Source organism: Neomonachus schauinslandi, chromosome 15 (genome assembly GCF_002201575.2).
Source record: "Neomonachus schauinslandi chromosome 15, ASM220157v2, whole genome shotgun sequence".
Lineage (NCBI taxonomy): Eukaryota > Metazoa > Chordata > Mammalia > Carnivora > Phocidae > Neomonachus > Neomonachus schauinslandi.
Genome location: NC_058417.1, coordinates 41,668,570 through 41,684,324, shown reverse-complemented (window position 1 = coordinate 41,684,324; position 15,755 = coordinate 41,668,570). Strand labels below are relative to the sequence as shown.

The 15,755-nt window shown below is 55.4% G+C and overlaps 2 protein-coding genes across 5 annotated transcripts in view; one reads left to right on the top strand and one right to left on the bottom strand.

Moving 5' to 3' along the window:
* The first annotated feature begins 9,353 nt into the window (after positions 1-9,353).
* Positions 9,354-13,972, top strand: SLC25A39 (solute carrier family 25 member 39). Of its 4 annotated transcripts, none has more exons than XM_044921923.1 (12): positions 9,354-9,498; positions 10,562-10,661; positions 10,793-10,852; positions 10,978-11,022; positions 11,295-11,404; positions 11,768-11,835; positions 11,978-12,102; positions 12,282-12,455; positions 12,791-12,900; positions 13,102-13,183; positions 13,264-13,344; positions 13,441-13,972. In XM_044921923.1, exons 2-12 carry the CDS (start codon positions 10,577-10,579, stop codon positions 13,554-13,556), a joined length of 1,056 nt encoding a protein of 351 aa, XP_044777858.1. In that variant the 5' UTR covers positions 9,354-9,498; positions 10,562-10,576; the 3' UTR covers positions 13,557-13,972. The 4 variants fall into 4 exon arrangements, with proteins under 4 accessions (XP_044777858.1, XP_021537306.1, XP_021537305.1 ...); XM_021681631.2 differs by having other exon boundaries at positions 11,271-11,404; XM_021681630.2 differs by having other exon boundaries at positions 11,271-11,404; positions 11,747-11,835.
* A 1,110-nt stretch (positions 13,973-15,082) lies between these two features.
* Positions 15,083-15,755, bottom strand: part of RUNDC3A (RUN domain containing 3A) — a 9,002-nt gene continuing 8,329 nt past the window's right edge. Inside the window, exon 11 of the mRNA XM_021681635.2 lies at positions 15,083-15,225. Within this exon, the coding sequence (XP_021537310.1) occupies positions 15,083-15,225 (143 nt within the window). The remainder of the gene's footprint in view (positions 15,226-15,755) is intronic.

Genomic DNA, 15,755 nt, shown 5'->3' with positions numbered 1-15,755 from the left:
CCCTGGCTGAGGGGCCTTCAGGGATCGCTAGCCCCTGTTCTCAGCCCCAGCTATCCGTTGGAATGACCTGGGGAGCTTTTGCAGCTTCAGACGGCTGAGGGCTGAGAACCCCTAACCTTGCTCAAGCCTCTTCTTATGGAATGAGGAACCTGGTTCTCAAAGAGGAAACTATCCTCCAGTCCCTCTTCCTCTTCCGAGCTGAGTTTTGCGACCCCAGCTGAGCTGCGTGACCCCATGTAAGCCCTGCCACAGCATCCTGGCCCGTGCACTTCGGACTTTGAGGCAGCTCCCCCCGCGGAGTGAGGTAATGCTTGCGGGGCCCTCCGCACAGAAGCTGACCAAGTACATGCACCACTAACAAGGCTGCCTCCATTGTGGTGATTCTTCCCCTTGGGCCCTCCCAACGCACCCCCCCAACTTTAGCTTGGGAGACTGCCCCCCTGCCCCTCAGCCCACCTCACTCTCTCCTCGCAGAAACCCCTCTGGATCTGCCCTGGGGCTGCACCCCGTCCCATCCTGCTGGCCCGCTGTCCAGAACTCTGCCCCCTGGGGCCATATGCACCTGGTCCTGACTCCTGCACATGGGGGTGGGCGGGGGAGGGTGCGGAGACTGAAAACCCTCAGGTTCCCGCAGCCAGACAAGGGCAGAGGTGGCAGAAGAATCAGTCCCTCCACGATGGGGTCGGAGTGGGAGTGACACAGGACAGGATAGGCTGACTTCTCTTCTCCCATCCAGATGCGCGAGTCAGCATCTGCCTCCTACAGGAGAGAGGGGCACATTCCTGGGTTGAAGTTTCAGCTTCTCATATTCTGAGAGCAGTGGGGTGATCTGGAGATGAACTTCCGGGTGAGGGCAGGGACTGATGCCAGCAAGTCTCCAGGAAGCCAGAGTAGACTTTGGGACAGGCAGGAGGCAGGTGCCAGGGTATAGAAGCCAGGTCTTTCCCGGAAAGCTGGACAATGGGCTGGGATCTGAGCCGGAGCAGGACCTTGTCATCGCCTGCTGATCTGGAATTCCAGCTCTGCCTCTTACCTGCTGGGTGACTTTGGCTTATTTCTTTGACCCTAAATGTGATAGAGTAACTAGTCACCTACTGGGGAGTTCGGGAGGATTGAATGTGCTAACGTGTCTATGTAAAGTGCCACGCACACACACACATACACACACACACACAGTCGTTCCTCAATAAACTCTCGATTCCTTCTCCATCACACCTATGTTTGAAAGAATTTTGGGGCGCCTGGGTGGCTCAGTTGGTTAAGCGGCTGCCTTCAGCTCAGGTCGTGATCTCGGGGCTCCCTCCAGCTCAGCAGGGAGTCTGCCTCTCTCTCTCCCTCGGGTTCCCTCCACATACACACCCCCCTCATGCTCTCCCTCTCTAATAAATAAATAAAATCTTAAAAAAAAAAGAAAGAAAAAATTTTGACAACCAAACTGCATTTATTCAGGACCAGGGAATTCATTTTCCTATTCTAATTTACAAAATCCATGATACAAAATTTGACCCCACTGAAGTGAAAAAAAGGAATCCAGTGAAACCCAAGAAAGGGGCTCAGGTCCTCCAAACCCTTCTCAAGCTCCTCTGGGGGCAGGTCCCAGGCCCACAGGTAAGGACACACTGCTCCTGCCCTGGGGGGTGGGGGGTGGCCCCTGAGCTGCGGGGTTTGTGAAGAGCTGGGCCCCGTGGGTGGTCTGGACAGTATCATGCTTCCCTGTAGGTACCTGGAGTACCCTTCCCACCCTGTGCCTTCTTCTGAACTTGAGAATCCCCTGGGGGCAGCTATGCCGAGTGGTTGGTGCATGGCTGATGGATTCCAGGAGTTGGAGCCCAGCTCTTGTCAAGGGCAGCAAGCGGACAGGTTGGGTGGTGGAAATGGGAGGACAGCTTCGGTTGTTGACTCATTGACCATTAGAGCTGGGAGGATAATGAGCTTAGAGACCCAGGGCCAGAGTGGAGACAAGAAGAATTAGGACAGTGTTTTGAATGCCTACCCTGTGCCAGCTCACTGAGTTCTTGTAACCACACTGCACGGTAGTTATAGATATCAGGCACTAAGGGCCTTGTCCAGGATTATCCGGCTCCGAAGTGGTGGAGTCAGGGCTGAGTCCAATCATTCAGATCCTGGAGCTTTTGCTCAGAGCACCAGGCTCCACTGGATGCTGGCACCAGCTCAGCTCGGTCCTCCCTCCCAGCCCTTCCAGCCCACTGAGTGCCCCTGTCCTTTCTCCAGGCAGACCCCACAGGTGGCCAAGAAATACCCTCTTCAAGGCACTCAGACAAGTCACTTAACTCCTCCAAGATTCAGTTTCCTCATCTGTAAAATGGGTACACAATACCCCCCACGTGTCCTCTCCTCAGGTCTGTGAGGTTCAAATGGAATGATAGATGCCAAGAGGCCTTGTAAACTGGCACATTAGAAATGGGACGAATCCTTTTTAGGACATCAAAGGGGTTCCTCTTGTTCAGCTGATGATCTATCTCTGAAGTGCCAGGCCAGGGCCTTGGTGAGAAAATGGCTCTCCCGAGACAGCTCAGAGAGGTCAAGTCAGAGTCACCTCGGGTAGCCGAGGAGAAACAGAGAGGAGGCAGTCAAGGAGCGCCTGGGTGGCTCAGTCGTTAAGCGTCTGCCTTCGGCTCAGGTCATGATCCCAGGGTCCTGGGATCGAGCCCTGCATCGAGCTCCCTGTTTGGCGGGAAGCCTGCTTCTCCCTCTCCCACTCCCCCTGCTTGTGTTCCCTCTCTCGCTGTCTCTCTCTCTGTTGAAAAATAAATAAAATCTTTAAAAAACAAAACAAAACACATGAAGCTGCTTTGGAAGTGAGAAATTAAAAATAAATAAATAAATAAATAAAATATTTTATTTATTTTAGAGAGAGCAAGAGTGAGAGAGCACATGAGAGGGGGGAGGGTCAGAGGGAGAAGCAGACTTCCCGCTGAGCTGGGAGCCGGATGCCTGACTCGATCCCGATCCCGGGACTCCAGGATCATGACTTGAGCCAAAGGCAGTTGCTTAACAAACTGAGCCATCCAGGCACCCAATAGATTAAATCTTTAAAAAAAATTAGAAAGTGGGTCCTGCTAATGTTTTATCTAAGCTTCCCATTGTGCCAGGTTCTGTATGAAGTTCCCCTTTAATCTTTAATGTAACTTTGCCAGGTAGCTACAATTATGATCCCTGCCTTACAATGAAGGAAGACAGGCCCAGAGGTTCAGCAACTTTACTGAGGTCATGTAGTTGGGAAGGGGTGAAGCCAGACATTGAATCCAGGTCTGACACGGAGCCTGTGTTTGGGCCCATCACAATATTCTTTCCTAGTTACTAAGACATCCCTGTCCCTCATCTGGGCACTTCCTTTCATCCCAGCCCACTCCACCCTCCCTCAGCCCCTCCCCATCGGTGCTCCTGACTCCCCAGTTCTCCCTGTCTCTGGGCCAGCTCAGGCCCCCTCTATCACGTGACCTGTTGTCTTGCCCTCAGGTATGTCCTTGCTGTCTGCAAGTGGCTTACTTAACTCATTTGTGTCTCCTGCACCAGAAAGTGTGAGCAGAGACCTTATGTGACTTGTTCTCTGCTGTATCTAGTACCTACAACACTATTTGAAACAAAGCGAATACTCAAAAATTGCTAAAAAGAAAAAAAAAAGAGAGAGAAAGACTCAGTAAATAAAATAAAAGGGAGATGCACTCCAGCCAGCCCTTTGGTCTGGGCCCCGCTGGACCATCTCCTCCTCCATTTGGGCCCCTGTGACTAGCGTTCAGCTCTGATGGGGCCATCCTGGCCCAGTGGCCAACATTCTCCAGATAACATTGGTGGCACTGAGAAGCCAAAGTCCCCCAGAAGGCCATGTTACTACATGGGACTGGACTGTGCCTGGTAAGCTCATGGTCCTTTCTGAGGTTCTCAATAGACTCTGATCCAAAGTCTGCTTTTGGTCACATACGTGCTGTACTCTAACAAATTTTCAGAAAGAAATTCAAAGATAATGTAATTTTCCTATGCACAGTGTTTTTAGACATTTATAGACAGTTCAAAGTGGAATATAGAGGAAAAATAAAAGGGAAGGAATTTATAATAAAATAATATGCATTTCTGTATGTGAAAGATCAGGCTTGACTCCACGAGAGAATAGGAGCTTGCAAGTGCACACGATTCACTGGCATTGGAGAACTGAGAATGTCCACATGTGGGCTTAGTGCTGGAGTGTCCTGTTAGCAGCTCAGCTCACATGGGCCAGGTGACCACGGAGAAAAGATTCCGGAATGGTGAATTATCCTTGATGAAGTTCGAATGGAGACAAAGCCAAATCTCCTGTAGGACTGCATAGTAGTTTTATTCCTGGGAAATTCAATATATTTTAAAACCATTAAAAAAAAAAAAAAAGCTGTGCGAGGAATAGAGCTAGCCTCCAGGTCAGATAATTATAAACGTGTTTCTAATGTATGTGGTTGGCCAGAAAGACAAAGGGAAACTGAGTGGCGTGTGGGACAGTTTTTTGTTGTGTCAGGGTGTCCTACACTTTAAAGGACATTTAGCCTCCCTGGCCTGCCGTCTGTCAAAGGCCAGGGGCCCCCAATCTTGTGACAACTAAGACATTTACAACACGTCCCCTAGGGGGCGGTAGCGCTCCAGTCGGAAACAAGTAGCCCGCACCAGAGCCCTGCTTTTTTATTTAACTCTTATCTTTGAGATTGTTTTACATCATAATGTGGAACTCTGCATCTCTTTCCAGACTGGGTGGTATTCGTTCTGTAGAGGTACTGTCACTCAGTTCCCTTTGGGTGGCATTTCGCTGTTACAAGCAAGGCTACTGCGACTGCAGAGTTGGGGTGTCGTTTCCCACCGGTGGAAGCCCATCAGCAGAGGAATTCTTAGAAGTGGATTGGCTGAGTCACAGGGTTTGGGCATTTGGGATTGTCATAGTTATAGCCAAATCTACCTTCCACGGAAGTAGATTAATCTACATTCCCCCGAGCAGAGCAGGAACGAGCCTGTCCCCAGAGCTCCAGGAGTCAGGCTGGGGGTGGGGGTGGAGAGAGACAATTCTGGAAGGTCTTGTCCAGGACGCTTCCCCTCTGGGGGCCACCTCCTCAGACCACATCCAGGGTCCCCTCAATGAAGCCTTGGGTGTCCAGAAACTCTCCAACCCACCCTCTCAGGCCGGGGGGGGGGGACATGGCGGCGGGGAGAGTAGAGTTGTCCTTTCCCAGGTGGGTTGATCTAGCTATTACAGGTATCTTTTTAACCTTCCAAAAAAAAAAGACAGCTTTGTTGCTTTCTGATTCTTTAAGTATTTCAGAGGAAGAAATCCCTTTCCCCACCAACTTTTTTTCCCCCAACTTTTTGTTTTGAAAACTAAAAACTTCAGAAAAATTGCAAGAATGGTGTAATGAGCACTCATATACCCTTCACCTTGATTCAGCCATTGTTCACATTTTGCTACATTGGCTTTATCTCTCTTTATTATGCAGGACCATTTGAGACTAAGTTGCAGACATTCAACCCTAAACACTTCTTCCGTGTGCATTTCCTAAGAACAAGGATGTTCTGCAAAACCACAGTCTGGTTATCACACTCAAGAAATTTAACATTGAGGGTGCCTGGGTGGCTCAGTTGGTTAAGTGACTGCCTTCAGCTCAGGTCATGATCCTGGAGTCCCGGGATCGAGTCCCGCATCGGGCTCCCTGCTCGGCAGGGAGTCTGCTTCTCCCTCTGACCCTCCCCCATCTCCTGCTCTCTGTCTCTCATTCTCTCTGTCTCAAATAAATAAATTAAAAAAAAAAAAAAAGAAATTTAACATTGATGAAGTAATATCTACTGTACAGGCCTTATTCCATTTTCTCCAGTTGGCCCAATAAAGTTTCCTGTAACTCACCCACACACACCTCCCTGCCCTCAAGGCCCAGTCAAAAATCTGACTTGACATTTAGCTCTGGGCCTGGAGTTTGGATTTCTCCTCTCCAGCTCCGTGGGCCTGCAGCTGTGGGCCTGGCCTCCAGGAAGGCAGCTCCAGGTGGGGACAGTGCTGGCCCTGGACTCACAGGTGCTGGTGGGGTCCGCGGGAAGGACCTAAGCCCTACTTGAACCCCACACAAGTCTTCCTGGGCCCTGGGGGTGCAAGCTGGGCGTGGGGATGGGGAGGACACTGTCCCGCCGCTGGGCTTGCTGGGGAAGAATTCAGTCTCACAATAAACCACCTTCTGTTTATGTCCCTTCCCCAAGTGCCAGGCAAGGACTTGTCCATCAGTCCCCACAACAGCTCCTGGGCCTGGGACTGTTTTCTCCCCTTTTAAGATTGAAAGGAGTTTGTTTTTCCATCTGATGAGGAAGTCACTGATAGCCACATGGGGCCACATGCTGCCTCTGGAAGGACCACTGACACACCACGGTCGGTGTGAACCGTGGCCAAGTGAGCTAGGACAGTGGCTGCTTCCTCCTTAGAGAAGCCTCTCTGGGCTTGGGCATCTCAAGGCTCCTGCTCCCCCCCGCAGCCGTCATGACCATCCTTGGGAGATGCAGCCATCAGCTCCAGCAGTGCCTCATTGCCCACCGATCACCTGTCCCACCTGCCCGGACGGCTGCCACAGAACTGGGCTTTGGTCACACCAATGATGCCTCAAAGCATTTACCTGTGGCAGAAGGCAGGGACTGTGATCGGATCATCTCTGGGGTCCTGACAGGGGCCACAGAACCATTTGTCGACTCTTCACATGGTTTTCAGGGATGCGAGCGCAGCTAGGAGTCTGTAAGTTAGGCGGGACGAGTGACATCATCCCTATTTTCAGATAAGGAAACTGAGGTGTAGCAACAAATCTCAAAGGCATTCTACTGCAAGAAGAAAACCAGAAATGGAATGCAAGCCCCTTATTCTACTGTGGGGGAAACGGAGGCTCAGAGGTCACCAGGTTTGGTTCCTGACCACTAATTTGCAGCTGTATGATTTTGGCTCTGGGCTGGAAGCGGTGTGAGGAATTATTACTCTCTGTGCCTGCATTTGGAGTCAGAGGTAGGAACAGAACCTGGTTGCTCTAAAGGCCCTTTCCAGAACTTTCTGTGATACAGGTCAGGCGGTGGTGGTGTTGGGGGGAATCAGTAATAATAATAATAATAATAATAATAATGATAGTCATTGAGTGTTTGGCACATGATAGACAAGGATCTAAACACTTTACAGCTATTAACTCATTAAATCCTCACATAATAGGGGCGCCTGGGTGGCTCAGTCATTAAGCTTCTGCCTTCGGCTCAGGTCATGATCCCAGGGTCCTCGGATTGAGCCCCGCATCGGGCTCCCTGCTCAGTGGGAAGCCTGCTTCTCCCTCTCCCACTCCCCTGCTTGTGTTCCTGCTGTCGCTCTCTAATAAATAAATAAGATCTTTAAAAAAAAAAATCCTCACATACTTCCTGTGAGGTGGGTGCATTATTACCCCCATCAGCTCATTTTGTAAAGGGGGAAACTCAGGCTTAGAGGCGGTTAGGACATTTGCTGGAGGTCCAGCGGCTCCTGCAGGAAACAGCCGGGTCCCTGCCTCCCAGGTGCTCTAATCCTGAGGCAGGCAGGTGTTGCCGCCCCACAGGCTGTATTCTTGGAGTATTCTTGGAGTTCTTGAAGCGTGGAGGCCTGAGGCCCCAGTAGATAAAACCTTCACAGGTGAGCAGATCACCGCAGGGAGCAGAGAGCCCAGGCTGAGAATGGGGTGGGTGGGAGAGCCTTGGAACTCAGGCATTTCGGGGGTTTGAATTCTGGCTCTTTCATTTGAGTGACCTTGGTGCGATTTGACCTTCTAGGCCTCCATTTTCTCATTTATAGGAGATTGCGCGGGAGAAGTCTTGGTTCCATTACACTTTAGGCGTCACTACACACGTGGCCCTCAGTTTCCTCCTCTGTAAAATGGGAGAGCGGCTGTGGGCTGTGAACGTGTTCAGGCAAGCCATAACTTTGAGGCTGTGAAAGACCGTAACAGAAACTGGGTTCTCGCCTTAACATACAGTTTATAAAATGATTTTGTGTAATTTCAGACCTTCATTGGATGGGGGAAGGGAATGCAAAGGGCGCTTTCAGTCCAGCCCTTTCGACCAGTGGCCAGTTCACCGGCTACAGTTTGCACTTTCCCGCCCCTAAACTTGGGCTGCCAAGCCTTTCGGAGCCGCAAAGCCAGTTTCAGGGAAAGCTAATGGTTGGCCCCTTAGAATCCACGTGCTAACCTTGCAGGCGCCGAATGGCTGGGCCCCTTAAGCCAGAGAAGCTGGTGACGTCAAAGTCACGGTCTGCCCTTCTTAAAGGCGCAGGTTCGCACCCCGTGTTCGGACAAATAGTTAAAACCGCACAAAAGTTTTAAAGGCGAGGCGGGTGGCGGGCTTTCAGGTGCTGGGCTTGCCTGGGAGACAAATGTGTTTCCCTGAGAAGCGGGATCAGAGACATCAGCTCAGGATTTAAGCCCACCTGTCACCCAGGGAGGCCGCCTCGTGCAGGGTGAAGTACCTGCAAGGTTCGAATTCCGGGCACTTAAACTTCGAGCCCCAGTTTCATCTTCTGTAAAAAGGGGCCAAATGATAATATACTTCTAAAAGTTTGGGGGTTTGGAAGAAGTAACGTTGTGAGAGTAACCACCGCAAAAATGTCAGTCCCCTTCTTCCCTACTCAATCCTCTCACTGTGCGAAGGAGGAGGAACCCGAGTCCCAGAGTGGTGGTGTAACTTGCCCCAGGTCACACGGTGGGAGGACTAAGCCTAAATTGAGTCCGGCTGACCCCGGGTTTCCTGGCTCCCGGGCCAATCTTCTCCCTGTCCAGCCTGCCTGGCCCGAGTCACAGCTCGTCTGATCCCATCGCCCACGGGCGCACGGTACCCAGAGGTGTGCCAAGTGGTTTTGGAGCTGCGCCTCAGTCGATTATCCGTAAAATGGGGATTATGCTGATTCCTGTTTGGCAGGTCGCCATTAAGTCGTAAAACCTTATCAGGGAACCCGGCGGGTAAATGTTTGTCATTATTATCTGATATCTCCGTGGCTTGGAAGAATTGATTCCAATACCTGCCTCCCGGCAGATGAGGACACTGAGGAAGAGCGGGAGAGCGCGTTACCCGCGCTAGCCTGGCAAGTTAGGGGGAGCTCTGGGACTCCCGCGGGCAACGCTCGGCCGGGGTACTGGTGGGATGGAGTTTGTGACAATACAGTGTTAAGTGCGGTGCTGCCGCCGGTCACGCGTGACGTGGAGACCCACGACCTTGGGGCGCTGGCCCGGCCGGGCACCCGCGGCGCAGCGGCTGGTCCCGGAGAGGTTGCTGGTGGGCGGGGCCGGCGGCACTCCGGGCATGTAGCTGGTCGGCCGGCGGAGGGCGGAGCCTCGCGGCGCGGTCCGGGGGCGGGGCGGGCTCGGGTGCTTTCGGAGACTGCCTTGGTGCGGGGCGAGCGCGCGCGGACCGTAAACCGGCCGCGGAGCCGTCATGGGCCCGCCGGGCTCCGGGCGCTGCGCAGCCCAAGCACCGGCCTGGAGCCAGGTGGGCGGAGCTGGACGTGGGTTGCGGGCCCGGCTGGGGACGGGGGCGGAGGTGGGCCTCTGGAGGTCCCGGGGAACCTGAGCCGGCGCGGGGCTGGGGGCCCGGAGTCGCGAGCCGTCAGGCCGACCTAGTCCGCCCCATCGGGCGTCCCCTGCGCGCGGGGCCAGAGTTTCTCCGAGGGAAAGGAGAGATCCTGTCTTCCCAAACCTACTTCCTGCCCTCTCGGCCGAACCCCGGTCTCTGTCTTGGGGAGAGAGCAGAGAGATTGCCCTTTCTATCCAGGCCTGGGGTACTGGCCCTTCCGGTCTCGGGAGGAGGGGGAGGGAGGGAGGGCCGGGAACCCAGCCTCCAGTCCCGAGAGCGGACGGTCCTTTCGCGGCCAAAAGATTTGTTTACACGTTTCCCCTATTGCTCGGCCCCACCTTCCACGCCCGGTGACTCGGGGCACAGCAGAGCCCGCCTCGGGAGTGGGGGGCTTAGGGGGATGGCTCTGGCGTCCTGATCTTTGGGTCCCCCGGGCCAAACAGAGCGCCTGCCTCGATGAGGGTGCACAGTAGTTCCGTGTTGTTCAGATGAAGGAATGGCAGTGGGCCGTTATTGCTCCTTAATCAATGAGTAACTACCCAAGCTTTCTTCTTCACTAGGCTCAGAGTGACCTTGTTCAGGTCATGTCACCCCTCTGAATCTCTTTTTCCACTGGTAGAGTAGAGCTGACAAAAATTGCTTTAAAAGGTAATTGTAAGGGTTCCTGGATGGCTCAGTTGGTTAAGCGTCTGCATTCTGCATTCAGCTGAGGTCATGATTCCAGGGTCCTGGGATGGAGCCTCGGTTGGGCTCTCTGTTCAGCGGGGATCCTGCTTCTCCCTTTCCTCCCCGCTGGTGCTATCTCTGTCTCCCAAATAAAAAAAAAATTACAAAAGTAGAAGGTAATTGTGAGGATCGTTTGAGTTCGTATTCAGTGAGTGGATTCGGGTAGAGGGCTGGGTCAAATCCCAAAAGGCCCTGCCTTTTGTCTCCCCCTCCCACTGATCTTGTTTTGTGAGTCCAGTTGACTGTCTTTCAGAATTGAAGCTACAAGATGGCTGACCAGGAGCCTGGGGGCATTAGCCCCCTCCAGCAAATGGTGGCCTCAGGGACTGGTGCTGTAGTCACTTCCCTCTTCAGTAAGATCTGGGGAGGTGGGGAGGGGGCAGTGGGGACAGGGGCAGACCAGAGATTGGAGGTGACTTGGTCCTGGGGGAGGGGTCGGGGTGGGGTCCCGAAAGGAGCCTTCAGACCTGCCCTCCTCCTCCAGTGACACCCCTGGACGTGGTGAAAGTGCGCCTGCAGTCTCAGCGCCCCTCGGTGGCCAGCGGTGAGTGCCCAGCCCTGAACCCTGGAGCCCGTATGGGGTGGTGCCTGGGCAAAACATCTTCCCGAGGTGGGGTCCCCGGGACAGGTCGGGGCTCTCCTGATTTAAGGGACTGCCTTGTATTTTAGAGCTGATGCCTCCCTCCAGACTCTGGAGCCTCCCCTACACCAAATGTGAGTTCCCCAAGCCACAGGGAGCTTGTGAAGGTCCAGGGAAGGGAGTGGCCCAGTCTCCCCTGGGGACCTGAGGGCTCCACAGTCCTGCCACACACTTCCAGGTCCTATCAGCGAGCCCTGTGTCCTGAACAAGAATGTCCACCCAGGGACCACGGCCTCTGCTGGCCCCCCTAGGGATGGGGCTCACCCCCTTCCCTGCAGGGTTCCAGGGCACTGTCCTCCTAATGCCCCCTCCCCTTCCCCAGTGCCCTCCTCTCTCCAACCCACAGGGAAGTGCCTCCTGTACTGCAGTGGGGTCCTGGAGCCCCTCTACCTGTGCCCGAACAGCGCCCGCTGCGCCACCTGGTTCCAGGACCCCACCCGCTTCACCGGCACCGTGGTGAGGAGTGGCTGTGCCCCCGCCTGGGGCTCTAGGCGCTCCAGGGGGATTCACGTTGGTCGGGCTGCAGACCCAGGGAGGAGGGGGTGATGCAAAGCAAGTAACAGTGGCCGGGTCAGCTCGGGAAGGGCTTCCCTGAGGAGGTGGTGCCTCTCTGGGGTTTTGAAGGGTGAGCAGGAGTCCGCTTGGAGCTAAACGCGGGATTGCGTGTGTGCCGGCCTGCGGGGCTCCTGCCTCTCAGCAGGACCCAGGGCTGTGGGCAGAGATGAGGGCATCAGGCTAGGGCCGAGTCAGGGTGAGCCTCATCCCAGAGCTTATTCACATTCCTCCTTCCTCCTCCTGGACGGGCGTCCGCTTGGCCAGGACGCCTTCGTGAAGATTGTGAGACACGAGGGCACCAGGACCCTGTGGAGCGGCCTCCCAGCCACCTTGTGAGTCTCTCAGTCCCACACGTTGCTGTTCCTTGTTCTACTCCTCTGATCCTTTACTCTCCGGTCGTGTGGCAGGGGCAGGGGGTGCCTGGGAGGTTGGGAGCCTTTGGGAGTCCCGGCTAACGTCTGTTCACACTCCCAGGGTCATGACTGTGCCGGCCACTGCCATCTACTTCACCGCGTATGACCAACTCAAGACCTTCCTTTGTGGTTGGGCCCTGACTTCTGACCTCTACGCACCCATGGTGGCTGGCGCACTAGCCCGCTGTGAGCACAGCCCTGGGCCCTTGATGTCTCTCTGAGCCCCGGCTCTGCTGGAGCCCAGTCCTGGCTTCCAGCTCCAGTGTCTGGCAGCTTAGGGGTAGAGGGATCTCTTGGGCCCCCAGATTCCGGGAAAGGCGGCCGTTGGGCCCTGTGAGCTGATCTCTCCCCGCTATTCCCCCTAGTGGGCACCGTGACTGTGATCAGCCCCTTGGAGCTGGTGCGGACAAAGCTGCAGGCTCAGCATGTGTCCTACCGGGAGCTGGGATCCTGTGTCCGAGCTGCCATGGCTCAGGGTGGCTGGCGCTCACTGTGGCTGGGCTGGGGCCCCACTGCCCTTCGGGACGTGCCCTTTTCAGGTAGGAATCAGGGATGCAGGGGGTGGGGTAAGGGAGCCTCTGGATGACATACAGGAGGTCTACAGTTAAGTTCCAGTTTTGCTGTTACTGACCTTGAAGTCACTTTCTGGGTCTTGAACATCTCATCTGTGAAATGGGCCCAGCGGGCGGGGTAGTCACCCAGGTTTCCAAGAGAAAATCCCCGCAGAGGGCTTGTTACAGAAACTGGCACACCACAGGCAGTCCTCATTCTCAGGAGGAACAGTTGTCACGTCGCGCAGCAGTGGAAAGTGGGAGGTTTGGGGCCACCCCACTGCCCTCCCCAACTCTGACGAGTGTACCCGTATGTCCCCAAGCCCTGTACTGGTTCAACTACGAACTGGTGAAGAGCTGGCTGAGCGGGCTCAGGCCAAAAGACCAGACATCCGTGGGCATCAGCTTTGTGGCTGGAGGCATCTCCGGGACGGTGAGTTGATCAGGCCGGGAGTGAGGCCAGTGGATGTGGCCTTGGGAGGCCTGAGGGTTGTGGGAGGTGCTCGTGTAGCTGCCTTTCGAGGAGCAAGCTCGGCTTGCCTCGAGAAGCCCTAGCCAAGGCTGGCAGAGCCTGGCTAGACGCGAGGGCTGGGGGCCCCGGGACTGGGGACCAGCGCTCTCCACACCACACCAGGTGGCGGCCGTCCTGACTCTGCCCTTCGACGTGGTGAAGACTCAGCGCCAGGTCGCGCTGGGAGCTCTGGAGGCTGTGAGAGGTGAGGGTTCTGGCTGGTGTGGGGCTGGGCGGATGGGGGCCCAAGTGGGGTCTCACCCGGGCCACACCTCGCACCCACAGTGACCCCCCCACGCGCCGACTCCACGTGGCTGTTGCTGCGGCGGATCCGGGCTGAGTCGGGCACCAGGGGGCTCTTCGCAGGTGAGCATCCCGTCAGTCCGCGTGTCCGCGCTCAGGAAGGATTGGGGCCCTCTTGGGCCCTGACCTCGGACCCTAACTCCCCCTCCCCCATTGCAGGCTTTCTCCCAAGGATCATCAAGGCTGCCCCCTCCTGTGCCATCATGATCAGCACTTATGAGTTCGGCAAAAGCTTCTTCCAGAGGCTCAACAGAGAACAGCCTCTGGGCTCTTAAAAGGAGCCAGGGGACAAGAACCCCATCTCTTCCCTGGATGGGGTTGGGGGTGGTGCGGAAGGAGACTGAGCCAAGTGCCTTGTCCTCAGCACTGAGGGGAGGGACCTCATTTCCCTTCTCCCTCAACTATGAGCCCCAGGGGTACGGGGCTGCCCCTCGAGGCCTGCCCAGCTCCCCCCCCAACAGCTTTCTTCCTACTGTTTCTCATTCCCAGCCCCAAGGATAATCACTTTTCCACCGCTCCGCACCCCAAGTTGAAGACCAAATCTGCTAATTGTTCCCTCCCTTCCTGCCATTTCCCTGTGTGTTTGCTGTAGCTGGGTCTGCTCCCAGGTGTCACAAAACCCTAGGCCTGGTGTAGTCTGCACCCATCCCTGTTAATCCCTTGACTCTAAAGATGATGAACCTCTGTCCAATGCCTGTGACTGCGGGGTGTTTAGGGGTGGGTAGGGAAGTGGGACTTGGTAGTGACTTGCACAGGGGAGGCCTGGAAGGGATCTGGATGTTGGCTTTGACTACCCAGATGGTACCCATATAGAGGACCCCCCACTTTACTGAGACCCGGGTCAGGGTGAGGACCCAGAGTTGAGGGGGTGACAGGTAGCGTTAGGGCTATGGCGGAGGGTGGTGAGACCTTTCCCGATGGACATACTCCAGTGACGACAGAGGAGGGAGGTTGCTTCGATGGGTCTGCAACTTTGGGCCAAAGCTGAATTTCAGGATGATGGACGGAGAACAGGGCCCTGCCAGGGCTTGGCTCCTCCGTCCTGCCCCCAGGGCGTTCAGTGTCTTCCCCGCTGGGGGCTAAGCAAGTTACTAAGAATATCAGGTTGAATGGGGCATTTACATGTGGTCCTGCCCTGGACAGACCCAACATTTAGGACACTTCATACAAAAGCGCCCCACTTCCCAAATCATTCTGACCGGCTTGCTTCTGTGGGGCACAGACCCATTGTGTCTGGTCTAGCATCACCCTGGTTACGGGCCCAGCACTGGCTATCGAATTGTGCCACCTCAGGACAGTGCCCAATCCCAGCCCCCCACAGACAAAGTTGCCCTCAGTCTTCTGGTTTTTATTTGCCTGATCCCCTCAGAGCCCCTGTCTTGGGGGCTGAGGAAGGAGTGACTCCGGGGAATACACAGGGATGGACTGGAGAGGCATGGGAGGTGGGAGTGCTGAGGCTGGGTCACCAGCTCCTGAGGAGGGTGGCGGGGCTGTGCGAAGAAGACTCCGGTAGGAAGCCAGCCAGGTGCCAGGGTCACCAGAAGAATGGAACAGGCTTTCCCAAGGGCACCCTGTGGCCGTGGTGCCCGTGCGCCCTGGCCCACCGGGCTTCCCCTTGTAGCCCCTGCTCCCTTGGGCAGAAAGTTAAAATGGGCAAGAAGCAAAGGGTGCCTTTTGCAAGAGACCCGTGGCTGGGTGGGCAGCGTTCTCTGGAAAAGTGGCCTGGATTGGGGGACTCTGAGGAAAGGTGGCAGGTGCCCATGCCCCTGGCAGGTGCAGCTAACACTGCCCACGCTGTTCCTCAGCTGGGGCTCAGTGCCGGGCTGCCTTCGGGACTGTCGCTCACCAGGCACTCGTTGGATTTGAAGCTCGCCAGGGACTTGCAGCTGGGGATGGAGGCCAGGGAGCCGCAGAGGCCCAGCATGGAGGGCGTGGGGTCCTTCCCTGGGGAGAGAGGGCGGGTGAGGCCGAGCCAACCGGTCTGCCTGTTGTGTGAGTTGGGGAAGGGGGGGTAGCCCTCAGGTCACCCCCCGAGGAAATTTTCCTCATTTCTGGAGCACTTGGCGTTGTCAAGGAAACCTGGGGAAGTATCAGCCCATGCCCTGCACAGTGCTGGGACACTATTGTAATCGTCAGCTTACGTCTCTGTCTCCCTCTGAGGTTCAACCTCTCTGTCTGTTTATTAAACACACGGTGAGCACTTATTCCGTTCCAAGCACTGGGGATACAGAGAACGGACAAGACACGGTCCCTGCCCTCGCGGAGCTCACAGTCTTGGGGGTGGAGACAGACACACACACAATCACAAACACAGTGTGGCGGGGTTCCACGTCCACAGCCTGCCTTGTCTCAAAGAAGATCTAAAGTCATCCAGTACAGTATGGTGTTTGGAAAGAAATGGCAGAAGTCCAGGCCCTGGGAAAACTAGGGTAGGGAACCAAGGTGAAGCCGGGGGCGGGGGGGGGGGGGGGGGG